At 39.8% G+C, this 13,770-nt stretch overlaps 1 protein-coding gene across 1 annotated transcript in view; it reads right to left on the bottom strand.

The window, feature by feature from the left end:
• The window catches only part of zbtb46 (zinc finger and BTB domain containing 46), a gene marked incomplete at both ends in the record, with an annotated part of 40,283 nt that extends 26,897 nt beyond the window's left edge, over positions 1-13,386 (bottom strand). Inside the window, 2 exons of the mRNA XM_079239373.1 lie at positions 12,159-13,086; positions 13,201-13,386. Of these exons, the coding sequence (XP_079095499.1) occupies positions 12,159-13,086; positions 13,201-13,386 (1,114 nt within the window). The remainder of the gene's footprint in view (positions 1-12,158; positions 13,087-13,200) is intronic.
• Positions 13,387-13,770: the final 384 nt, after the last annotated feature.

The following is a 13,770-nucleotide window of genomic DNA, read 5'->3' as shown; positions in this document are numbered from 1 at the left end:
AGTTCTCCACAAATACTCTTTATTGATTTTCTTTACCTAATTTTATTGTTTTATTTCCATTTATCCTCTTTGTAAAACTAAAAACAGTGATTTAATGAAGAATGCAGTGTTACTATATTATTACATTATAATAAGCTACTATTTAAGCTACTATTTAAGTGAAATAAGAAAATAAATCTTATATATATATATATATATATATGTATATATATATATATATATATATATATACATATATATATATATATATATATATATATATATATATATATATATATATACACACACACATATATATATATATATATATATATATATATATATATATATATATATACATTTTTCTCTCCTGAGCTTTGAAAACGAAAACAGTGAGCAGAATTTTTTTTCCTCCGGGGAGGTGCTACAATGGAAACAATGAAGCGTGTGGGCTGGCAGGTGATCTGGGGCAAAGGGGGTTGGAGAGGAAAATGAGAGGTGAGGAACAAAGGCAAGTTCTGCTTTTTAAAATGAAGTAATAATGAGCAGAGGATACAGCGAGCTGAAATCTATGCAAAATCGCTTCTGTAGTAAAAGACATATTCTTTAACTCATCAGTGCAAGCACTTTAACTGTAACTGGTTATTTAATATAATAAAAAATAGAACTTTTTGGCCTCTAGACCTTAAAAACCAAAACTGAATAGAGCTTTGTTTTATTTAGAATTTTGCAATGTCTCTCCACCCTCCCAATTTATAAGTGTCACAGTAGTATCGTCAGAAGGCATTTGGCAGCTTGTGGGTTGAGCCTAAGTCACCCCCGCTGTTATAACACATCATCCCGCTGCGTTATCTACTCTTACCTCACAGATTATGTCACAGTTAAGGGGTTTGATCTGTGACATCCCCCTCCTCTACGACAATGGCATTACCAGTTAAGATTACACATCTGTAGCAGAAGGCATATGCATTAGTATCACGCAAAGGCAGGATTTAAAACTGATGGAAACTTATTAGCTGCTAATTTAAAGGTTGTGAATCAGCTGGAAGCAAACACATGGTCTACATGGAGAGGGTAGCATTGGAAAGAATACACCACCATGGATGTCTGTTAGGTCATGACTAAGAACAGCTTGAGAGTGTTTCTGTTCATTTTTAGGTATATTCTGCTGGGTTTTCCTTCAAGCAAATCAAATCAAACTGTTTATTTAGTGCATTTAAACTGAGATAATTATTATTTCTGCCCTAACACCTGTGTCTTAACACTACCGATTAGATTAAACGTGTGTAGATGGCTGTTTTAAACCTTTTAAATATCATGTAGATTCTCAAAAGATTCAATAACACCAAGTGTAGATGATTTAAAGCCACTGGATCATGTTAAATGTCAGTGACTGTATGCAGTCCTGAAGACGTTTCAGACTGGCGACAGTTTCTCATGGGGTGTATGAAGTAACTGCATCAAACTTTTCTGCCCAGTTGAGGCTTTGCAGAGGCACTGGGAATGACTCCATCCTCAGCCATGTTAGTGTTTGGTTCAGCTCTGGAGTCACCTGCAAACCATATCCAACAGTATGTATTCAAATATCAAATGACCAAACTATCAGTTTTACCTTTAATTCATTTCTATTTTTTTTGCTGTTACAGATGGGGGTGAAGCAAGTTAAAGTCTGTGAGACTGATGATTATGACTATGTTTATACCTGGCTTGAATTAATAACAGTGGAAAATAATGATCCCTCAGTGTTTTGTGACTGATAAAAAAAAGTTCTATATTTAAAGCTATCTTTCTCCCTTTACAAGCTAAATTTAGAGATGACATTTAGCTCCGCAGCACAAACCCAATTTGATAATTGGACTGAGTAAATAAAAGGTATTTGTTCTTCCCTATGCATGAAATGAAAAACTTTCATATAATAAATAAAGAGGATTTTTATGAGCACCTTTGACTGAACCCCATAATACCCACAATAGAAGGACCTACAAATAGCTATTGAGACATATGAAATATATCTTATTCCACACTGCTTGGTCAATCAAACTTAGAAAATTCCCTGTTATCTGAAAATAACATATATGACTGCATGTAATTTTGATTTTGCACACTTGAAATATTTGATTCAACAGATATATGCCTTAAACCAGTCTCTAATAACCGAGTGAGACATAAAACACAAATCTTCGACAATGTGGGATCCCAACAGTTACCAACATAAAAGTGAACCAGGGGATAAGACATGCAAAGTAACAAACTTTCCACAAAGCTATTATAGTTATTTTTAAATGCTCTAATTTTATTATCTGAGGTAAAAATATATTCATTTTCTTTTACAGATTAGATCCTGAGGATGCTCTTGTTACAAGAAACACATTTGATGGATTCATATAGTTACTTTTTCTGAAGGGTCAGTAAGAAGCAGAGACTTTGGGTCCATCCTAAGAGGTGGCACAATTCCACATTCTGGCATGTGGATTGATCGTTTAATAAAAGTGAGCGGTGAGCGAAAATGAAATGATGTCACATGGAAGTGGTGGACACAATTCATATCAAGAGAATACTAATTATCATTGAAGACAAAGAGCCAAATCTGCTGTGTGGGGTGTGGGTGAGGGTGGGGATGGGTAGATAAGAGAAGAAGTGAGGCTGGTTGTCAGTTAAGAGGCCTTGTGTTCTTCCTTGATATGTAGGAGCATTTTTGTAACTGATGTTAATCATCATAGCGTTTCTATTTCTTTCTTTTCCCATTTATTCTTTAACTGAAATGTAAAAGTATCAGGATATTTTCTTTCTTCAATGTAAATTCAAGCATCGAAATTGTTACATGATTAATGATGAAATGTGAAATGAAAATGCTTCTGGGCAGTGACTGCAAAGAGTGATTAAGCTTTTGTTGTTAGTGATTTATGTAAAAACACTTGTGACAAATTTTTTATGGTATTTTTGCTCTTTTTCTGACCTATCTGGTTGTTCCGCTTTTTAACAAGCAACTAAAGAGGCGTATTCAGCTGATCGGGATGACGTTCAACCCACCCACAGCCCTGCCTTTATTCAAAGTCAATGTAGTCAAGATGAAACATCCATGCATACACACGTGTACAGTGCAAACAAAAAGTGGTTGCAGCTCCAGTATAGGAGATGAGTGAAAACAGAAGTGACAGTGTGAACTGACAGGATGGTAAAGAAGGTCCAAACAGACTGAGGGAAGGAGTGATAGAGGAGAGAGGGAGGAGACAAATCGTTGTGAAGGACAGATAGTGGCTTCCAGGACTGTCTTCAGCTTCTCTATAACTATCAAACCCAAAAAAGAACCGCACACAAACACACACATGTACACAGCCCAAGCCATAATTGTCCCCTGTGGTGATTTTGGCCTCTCCCTCCTCGTTTCTCATCGCTGTTGGCCAACTCTTCTGTATCTTTAACACTTTCTTTTTTTTTCCTCTTTGGACACAGAGGAGGAGGGGTAGGGGCTGTCACAAAGGAAGGAATGAGGGATGAAGGAGAGAGAAAGGTCTAAAGGAAGGAGGTGTGGAGGGGTGTGGCGGCTGAGTGGGGGAATGAAGGGAGAAGAGAGACTGAATGTGTAAGAGGAAAGGGAGACTTTGCCCTCCAGCTGGAACACTCCCACCACTGTGTGTACATATGTGTATGCGTGTGCACGCACGGCGTTTGTGTGCAAGCTGTGTCACGGCCAAACCGACACACCCACAGGCTGTAGACCTCTATATCCTGTTCGGGTTGTCCGTTTGTCCAAACATCATGCCCCCCCTCCTTCTCCTCCTCCTCCTCCCCATCCACATCTTCCTTGTCGCTCCCCTTTTCTAACTGGTCTGACGGGGATAGAGGCCGCTGAGGGAGTGGGTACAGTAAATAGAACAAAGCCACCTTTCTAAAATAAACACACCAAGCAAGAGGAGCTGCAGGTCGACTGAAAAGGAGAAAGTAAGTAAGCTCATGTCCAGCTTTAAGATACTTCTTCAGAGGGTTAAACTCTTCTCCAAAGTATCTGTTTTAGATACTTCCTGTCAGTCATTCTGACTAGTGTATACATCTACCTCTCTTTCTCTCACACACACATTTAGTAAATCTCAATATCCAAGCCGCTTGCCCTGAACTTACTTTGGTAAATGCTGGCCTCAGTGTGACACATAAGCCACAGAGAACAGCCATGCCAGGCTCACAGCTACAGGGCCCATTACGTGCTATCAGATCACTGCAGGAGAGAGAGAGAATCATCTGAGCTCACATCAAATCTCATCTCCTATGTCTAAAGAGGAGCCCTGTCATTGATCCCCTATTAAAGGTGGTATTTCATCACTGACATTGTGTCTCAGACAGCATCCAGAGTTTATTTCCAAACTATGTTTAACTACTTCAGTTTTACAGCTCCAAAAACATTATAGTAAATGAAGTTTAAAAAAAAAGATATGATTATACTAAACTTTATATCTTGCACTTGTAGTTTCTCAGCATTACAGCAGGATGAGTCAGTGGGACCCAACTGTATTATTATGGAAAAAAAAAAATAATAAAAAAATAAACAAGAAGAAAACATAAGAAAAAACTGAAAGTGTTTTATCCTTGATGTGAAAGCAATTTTACATCTCAGCAGGATGGCAAAAGGTCTAAAGGTATCATCATCCTCTCTTAAAGATGAGCGTTAGAATAAATAAAAGACAAAGGATCAGGGAGGAGGCGTAGTGTTGTTTTTTCTCATGTATGAGTTTTAAAGTTTGCATGTGTTTGATCTACAAAGTCAACCACAACTATTAAGACATCTGTGTGTAGATATTTTGGGTATGCAGTGGCGTATAAAGAGTGTGTGTTGATATGTGTTGCCGGGTTTTGGCTGGGGGGGGTACTGCTGTGAATGTTCAACCACAAAAACCTCCTGACCCTCCCACCCATGTGTCATGCCAACAGGACATCCTGTCAGAATGCATTCTGGGTAGTTTGATTCTTAGACCCGAGTGATCAATGCCAAAAAGGGTGTTTGTGTAGAGTCAACCTGATACATTTTGAAGTGAAATGTGGGATTATATGGTATCACATATTCCACAGGATATTTGCAGGTAGTGTTTTAATACTTGCATCTGAGTTAGTGGGCAAGAACATACTGTGTGTGTGTGTGTGTGTGTGTGTGTGTGGGCCGTTGCTGGCTTAAGTACACACATGGGCCCAACCCAGGTGCACTCAGGGTGGGATGGCTAATCTTTAACCCCCCCTAACACACACACACTCACACACAAAGACACACACCTTTTCCTCCTCCTCTTGTCCACCCAGCAATCCTTCTCCGGCCTGTTCCAGGGGCAGGAGGTAGAGAGGTGGGGGGTGCTGACGTTTTGGAAAAAAGCCATGGTCAAGAGTGAGGAGGGGGCGACTTCCGGTCCAAAATGGTGCTTTTAAAGCCAAAGAATTATAAATAGAGCAGGTGTCAGTATTGAGAACTGCTGCGAGAGAAAAAGACAGAGACAGCAAGAGTGTGAAAAATTGTGTGAATATGTGTGTGGTGTGATGCCATGGCGGAGTGGGAGAAGGGTCTTTTTTAGCTGGTGCGCCGCCCATAATGTCCAGCAGGATGTGAGGTCATATGACAAAGATGACTGGTGGGCGGTGAGAAATGATTCGTTATCACAGAGATAATGGAACTTTCTTTCTGTCTTTAATTTTTAGTTTCAAAAGCAAACAGGAGACTGAAATGTGAGAGGAAAAAAATGGGGGAAAGAACTGTTACAGTCTTCTCTCACAACGCCCCCAAGGACAAAAAAAAAAACCATACTAGGCAGAGACGGAGGGTAAATGAGTTTGTGTATGTTTGGTAGCAGGGGACAAAAAGGGGAAGGAGATGATGGAAGGAGAAGGGGAAATTGAGGGAGGTGGGGTGAGAAGGCTACAAAAGTCAATAGGGTGGGAGGAAAGGGCAGAAATCATCTAGGCAGTCAGAGGACAAAGAGGCAGAACAAATAGGGGGTTGGGGGGGACACATTGAGGCACAGAGAGGGGTCTGGAGTACAAAGACAGTGAGAGACAGAACTGATAATAGACTGCCGGTGGAAAAAGCGAGAAAGATGAAGCCAGAGCTTCAGAAAAAGCCGCAGAACAACTCAGATGGAGAGGAGAGAATACAGGAGGAGAGGCCTCAACATGATGTAGCTATCTAACCCATTGCATGTCAAACATCAAGCCATGAAGACAGGGGTTAAAACTTAAGTCCACACTCTGAAATATTAAATCTATTTTGGTTTTTAATGAAGGGGAAGTGAATTAAGGAGGAAATCTGGAAGTAGATTATTAAACCAAGAGCGAGGAGAAAGGAGAGAAGATGTGGAGATGTGTGTGAGGTGTGAGGGGGTTGAAATCTGTTCACGGTGTTTTAAATATTAAACCTATTTCAAGTTTAATGAAGTGCAAATACTATGGGGAGAGTCTTAACTGGAATGCAGAGAGGAAGGGGGCGAAAGGGGGATCCGATTCATTATTTCAAGTGTTCACCTTTAGACTGCAGAGACTTGGGGAGAGGAGCGCATGGAGAGAAGAAGGGAGAAAGGGAGAGAAAGTTTATGCAAAAAATAAAGGGCAGAGCACCAGTCTGTGGGCCCCAGGAGAATCCAAGAGGCTCTGGAGCTTGAGAGAATGAAGACCTGAACTCAAGCAAGTCAAAACATGCGTTGTTAACTGTTAAGCATGCATGCAGAGGCAAACAGGACATGGTTCTACTGAAAAAATATTTCATTTTTTAATAACATGCAACTGAGCGCATGCGTGCATTTGCAAGAACTCGTGTATATTAGTAGTTGAAGAGGGAAACTCTGAGGCCGCGGAGCAGAGAGGAAGAAAGTCAGATAAAGATGCTGGATTTCAAAAAAAGATTCTCGATGTAATCAATGTGCAACAGCTAGAGGGAAATGGAAAGAACAGCCCACATGTGATTGAACTGTTCATGTCTACATAATCAGATGCTCCAAGCTTTGTGTATGTGAGTGTGTGTATCACACTGGTCATGTACCGGATTGCCAAAATCCCCCAAGCTGCCACTAAAGGTCACCATGTCTGCATGTGCGTGCTTTAATACCAGCAAGAAAACACAAACAAAAGTTATTTCCAGTGCCGTTATTATGTGGGAATAAAGATCAAGCTGGTGTTTGCCACAAGAATAATGGCAGATCGTTAAGTTGAAGAGGAAAGAAAGAAAGAGGAAAGAAAGTTATTCAGAGGAAAGAATGAGACTTGTGTCTAATATGACATATTCATCTTTTGTAAAAGTGACACCTTTAAAAATAAAATTAGTAAGAATACAGAGTGTCAAATGGCATAAGTAAGACCTCTAGGGTTAAGTGTGAAAGACTAAAACTCAGACTGTGTATCTAAAAATACTAAGCCACAACCTTGATACAATCACTTCCTCATATATTGCCATTTAGAACACTTAAAACATTAATGTACATATAGACTTTGTGCACAGTTAATAGGCAAGTAAACACTGGTGTCTTATCATTAGCTGTATTTATATTTACTTACCAACTCAAAATCCTACAAATTCAAGGTTTTCTGAATTGAATCATTTAAGGTGATATGTAATAGTGTTACTGGGGCGAGTAAGGGCCCAATGGAATTAACATCTACATATTATCACATCATTTTTAGACTTTATTGATAAATCTTCTACCATTTTCTAAAATTGTTACTTTCCCAAAGTATCCAGAAGTATGATGTGTCAAGTGTTCAGAGATGTGGCCACAGCACAACAGACTGAACCATGACTACTGCTTATCAGTGGCCATTTTAGGAGTCAAAAGTGGGTTAAGAAGTACGACAAGACTGACCCAACACTTAGTTGCAAACAGCACCACTGCAAGATGGATGAGAACTATTGGTAAGGATCTGTTGTTATAAAGATAAATTTATCAAAGCTTTTCAGGTCGATAATCGACGGAGAATCAACTTCCACACCTGCTGCCAATTACTGAACATCTTTTTTTAGGCAGAGTTGTATGATGAGTTTGACAGCATTCATTAAGATCATAATTTACAATCTTTCACTATTACTCAACTGATAGTTAGCAAAGTTTACAAGTGAATGAATAGACCCACTTTCTCGGCTGATTCAAATCCTGCTGAGAGCTTTTGGGCCCTTCTCAAATGTAAACTCTTAGAAGGGCAGTTTAAGGCTGTCGTTGCCTCTCCGGCCAATGTTCATAGACTATAAGAAGAGATCAAGTCCCACATGTTGGGATAATCCCACACTTAGAAATGGTCTATTCTTTTAAATTTTATACAACAGGACAGGTTTTATTTCAGAATATTGGTTTAGTTACTGTAAAGATAAGACACATGGATCTCATGCCAGGTAAATCTGTCAATGTCTTTCCTGTCTAGCAAAATGACAACTAATAGGAAAAAAAAAAAAACATAAAAAAAAAAACCCATTTTTTTTGTCTGTCTTTTGCTAAAGAAAAGCAATACAGAAATGGTAAAGGGAAAAAAGATATATGTAGTTTAAGATATACCTTTATATATAAAAGTTACATATATATATATATATATATATATATATATATATATATATATATATATATATATATATATATACATATTCAGGGATTATTGTTCAGGTCTACAATGAGCAATCAAAGCAGAGGGGGTCGAACTAAAAATAATTTTAGGTAATTATTTAAAGGTTCATGTCAGAGTGAGCAAAGTATAAACTATTTAAAACTCATCTCTTGAAAATTGTCACCTCTACCCATACTTCTGTTTGCTGAAATCCAAGAGATACTGCTTTTTTGCTGCTTCACTTGTGAGAGTTCAAAGATTTGTGTCAGTAGACAAGGTGAGCCTTGGAAATAAGAAGCTGAAGCATTAGCAAATGAGAGAAAAGGCTGTTGAGAGCTCAGTGGCCTCAATAATTACATCCAGTAAACACAGCAGATGTTTGTTGGAGAAGGAGATCTAAAGAAAACAAATCCTAATTCTGGAAGCTGTTTATGTCCACATAGGCACATGGCATGTTCATACAGATGCTTTGGCGGCTGTGCACCAATTCACTGAGCCTTTACACAGCCATTTATTATCCTTATATTACAGAATAATCCAGTAAAATCCTTAGTTAGACAACCCTTGTGTTGTACAAAATGTAAATGTTTCTAATAGCAAAGCATGGTCACTGATTACAGATGAATGAGAGGGAGGGAGAAAGACAAAGTGTGTAGGCACTTCTCATCAATAAAGAATGAAGCAATTAAGCTAATCTCAGACTGAAGGTGCCCTTTCTCCTTTATACCTACCATAGCCATGGAAACTAACAATGGACTTTATGGAACAACAATTCCACCACAAACTAGCTGTTTCATAATGCCAACACATTTAGCTACAAGTTGTCTTTTCACCATATAGAGTAAATGCCAAGAAAAGACATATTTTTGTGCTAAAATATGATCATTTCCTCACAATGACAAAATTGTTTCACAAAAACACCTCCCTGCATCACTGTGGAGTGGAGTGGGAAGTGATCCAGCCCATAAAATTCTGTTCTGTGGCAGCTTTGTCACAGTTAAATATTGTCACAGTTAAAATATGTTGAAGGGGAACTTATTTGGTGATCCTGTAGACATTTACGTTGTTCATTTTTTACGACCACATAATCAACAGACTTCTACATTATGACTTTGAAACTTAACCAGAGTCGTCGCCATTGATTAGTTACAAAGTTTGTTGCCAGTTTTGCAATCTAAACCAGGACATTGAAAACCTTATAACAAGAAAATAAAAAAGAAAAGGAAGAACATAACATAATTTAAAAAAAAAAAAAAGGTCCCTGTGACCCTTAATTGGTTTAAATGGTACAAAAACAAAAGGAACCAATGAAAATGGCTGTCTTAAACTTGGCTCTTTAAAACAAAAGCACAACAGCTCATCCCTCTCTTCATCCCCTTGACTTCTAATACGGAACGTGACCTTTGTCTACATTTGCAAGGCAGGCTTTTCTCCTTGAGTCAAACCTTCCTGCAACTTGTGTGTTATGCTCAATGATGCCTTGTATGTGTCTGTAAATGCTAAAAAAAAAAAAATACAGCTCACCCTGTCCCATTATTATTAGATTATAAAGTAAAATATTTCCAATGTGTTGTACTAATTTCATATCTACAAACTGCATTTTCTTTTTATGATGAGATAAATCAGATTTTATGTAATAACTAGATCTTCTTTTCCCATCAACATGAACTTCAAACTGTTGTATCTATCCATCAAAGTTTGCATCTACTGTCAACTCTATCTTGCAATGCTAATTAATATAATATTTATACATTTTGTCACCTTCTACTTTCTTGACCTTTACACATTCCTATATTCCTTATTCAGATCCTTGAGGAAAAAAAAATCCTAGACTTATGACTTAGGAGACTAACTCTCTGAACCCATGTGTGCATTTTTGGCCCTGGTAAAAAATGATAAAACCAATTGACTTTACATTGTATCTTATATAGAGCAATAATTACCTAATTTAGCCTGTTTAACAAAAATTTCCAAGACACCATCCCGACAAACTTCCTCACTACTGAAACTGATCCTCATATACAATATCACTGTTAAACTTCAAATGGTAACATGATGTTTTACCGCTAAATATCAAGCCCATTTCTCTGAAGGAGACCCCATTCTCCTATTCTTTCTTATTTTGAGACCATTCCTGAAACCCAGTAGTATCGTTGGTTGTCTTTTGGCTAACACCGGGTGAGTGTACGCCAGCAGCAACACTAGACTTCCTCTAACCTTTAGGCGAGAAAACATTCGTCTCATTAGAGGCTGCTTCAGCACAACTCCGCCTTCTACCAGAACCCTACGACTGACCAATGTTAACAGTGATATTGAGTGTGGGCATGTGTGAATAAGCATGTCTACAATTCTAGACCTCAAGGCAATTTGTTCTTGGGCACAGTAATAAGGTCTGACTACAGGTCATAAAATCTGGGGCTGAAGATGTGGACAAACCGCTGCCAGCCCATAAGGATGCTTGGTGCAATTCCTCTTCATGTCTGTGCTTCTTTTTTCCTCTTTCTCATTACCCCTCCAATATGATGCTCTCTTTTTCTTTTCCCTTCGCTTGCCCTTTCCAGAAGGTCCTTCCCTAAACCCCAGAGAGAAGGGGAGGAGCTTGGGATGGCGAGGACGCGTTGGTAATCCGTGCAGTGACCCAGGTCAATTCAATTATCCTGTTTTCTTTCACTGTGCGACGCGTGTGCCCATTTCACAGCCAACTCCCTTAATGCGCCCAGGATTAGCTTCTCTTACTTTTAATGATCTACCTATCAACGCCTTGGGGTACACAAAACACACGCAGTCACATGCACACAGGTAAATTTGTCATGTATAAGTTTTAGTCTAAAGGAATTCGCTCAACAATTCTGTAACACTGTAATTCTGTAACAGGATCAAGAGAAATTTCTAAATAAATATGTACTTATGTGCATTTGCTCCTTTATGTGGGAGTGCAGCTTACATAAACTGCAGTAAGGAGAGGATTGCATTATCCATCTGCATTTACCCAGGCTCCACCTCACACCTTCAAGATTTGAGATAATCATCTTAGGCCTAACAAGTTTGGTATAAGCTCACTAATCTCAACCCCGGAAAGGAGGTCAATTTCAAGAAGTAAACTGTGCGGATGGCGGATGTGCACGGAGTTAGCCATCCGGGCCTCAAAGTATTAAGGACTAATGTACGGTGAAGTGTCATGCATGTGAGTTTGAAGAAAAGAGCACAGCCGGTTGTTTGCTTCCATCTGCTGAGCTTTTAAAAGATAAATTAGATTTTATCACAGTTAGGTGTTGAGACAACAGTCTCACTCTGTTATCTAACCTAATCTCATTATGTTACCAGTCATTCAGTAATTACATGACTGGATAACTAACTAATAAGGGTCAAGCATTATAAAACTACAACAACTCAAGGAAACATTGAAACCTCAAAGTCATCATTAGTTCTGCAGGTGGAAATATTTTATTTTGACCTGCCTCCTTTCTTCCTTCGTTTTTACAAGTACCTTCCTACTGCTGTTGTGACATTTGCCTAAAAATCGAGCCACATAATGAAAAAAGAAAGAGGACTTTGAACTCTAAGCAACTAGCGATCTTCCACAGAAAGGGAAAGTGAACAGTGGGAAAGGCTGGCAGCCTTACCTGAGATGTCCTGTCCATTGTAGTTCCATCCAGTGACACCCAGCATGGAGGGCAGAGGAGATCCAGGCCTACTGTCCCTCTCCCTTTCCCGCTCCCGGTCCCAGTTCCTCTCAGCCTGCTGGGTAATATGTCTAACTGTGTCTTTGTTCTTCCTGTTCTTCCTTCGTCCTGACCCTGACAGTGGCGGCCAATGCCCTTCTCCACCCACTCCACCAGCTCCTCCAGACCCTTGCTCTGCCTGACTTTGGGTTGCTCCTTTGGGAGTGTCTCTTGGATGAGAAGAGGACGCTGGGGAGACCTGCTCCTCTTTGACACTGACAGGCCTGTAGTCATGTGGCCAGGCGGGTTGAGAGTCATGGCAGGCTTCCTCCTGGCTCTCATGGCTCTTGGGGGGTTCTTGGTCCTCTTTTCCATAAGTACTGCCTCCCTCATGGCAGCTGGCAATGGCTGAGTCCCCAGAAGAGTTGGCTGGACTAGTGCGGCGTGCCAGCCATGGGGAGGTGCTGCGACCAGACATGATGGAGGCTAAGGCCTCAGAGGCCATGCCCACTATTCCACCTCCACCTCCTCCTAAACCTGCTCCCGGTACACCTCCTGCACCTGCAATACCCACTCCTCCACCCCCTCCAACTCCTCCACCTCCTCCTAAACCTGCAGCAACAGCTCCCATTTCAAAGTCTGCCAGCTCATCAGCCATCTCAGAGCGGATGCTGATGTCCAGAGCAGCTTTAATGAAGCTGTGGCAGGCTTGGACGATGTCTGTCATCTGCAGGTAGCTGGCGGCAGACATAACCTCGATCACATTCTTACTGGTGAGGGCAAGGTGTGCCGAGTACATGAAGTCCAGGATGGCTTTGAAGCCGGTCGCCGTGACGATGTCCAGGTGAGTGACAGTAGTTTGATGGTGAGGCTCGGCTCCCTTTTTAACCTTGGAGGACACAGAGAAGGATCATTAAGAACTTCCTTGTAAACTGTAAAACTAAATCCAATCCCTGTTTTTGTGTTAAGTGTGTTTTCTGTCTTCTCAAGCAGGTTTTCTTACCTGGCAGTAAAGAGTTTTGAAATAACGTGAGGAGCCCAGAAGGACGTTCTTGTGGGCTTTGAAGATCTTTCCGTCCACAATGACACAGGCATCACAGAGGATGCCATGCTGCCTCTGCTCATTGAGCTCTCTGAGGAGCTGACGGTAGTGAGATGAGATCTCCATGTCCTCCTTCCTGTTGTTCATCTGTGTAGCTGAACAAAAGCCTCTCTTTCAAACATCTGCTGACAAATGAAAGAAGACATGCAAACATTTAGTGATAAATGTCATTTATATAACAAAATATTTTCTATAGTCTCTAAGATCCAGGATGGTAGTTAGTTGGCGCTTAGATAAAAATCTTCAGTAGTATGAGAGATGTGAAATCTATTATCCCTTCCAAATGTTTCTTTGTGATTTTTATTTATTTTTTAATTTTTTTATTATTTAAGTCCATTTATTCGGCTGATAGCTGAATACAAACCTTGAATGATCTTATTTTTAATCTAAGGGGAAAATAAGTGAATTTTAACTGTGAACCAGTCTTAAGAGATGAGCCAAAGTAAAGATATGTCAGCAACTGTGACAAAA

This window comes from Telmatherina bonti (assembly GCF_933228915.1).
Source record: "Telmatherina bonti genome assembly, chromosome: 4".
Taxonomy (NCBI): Eukaryota; Metazoa; Chordata; class Actinopteri; order Atheriniformes; family Telmatherinidae; genus Telmatherina; species Telmatherina bonti.
The sequence above is the reverse complement of the archived record's forward strand: the minus strand, read 5'-3'. Positions and strand labels throughout refer to the sequence as shown.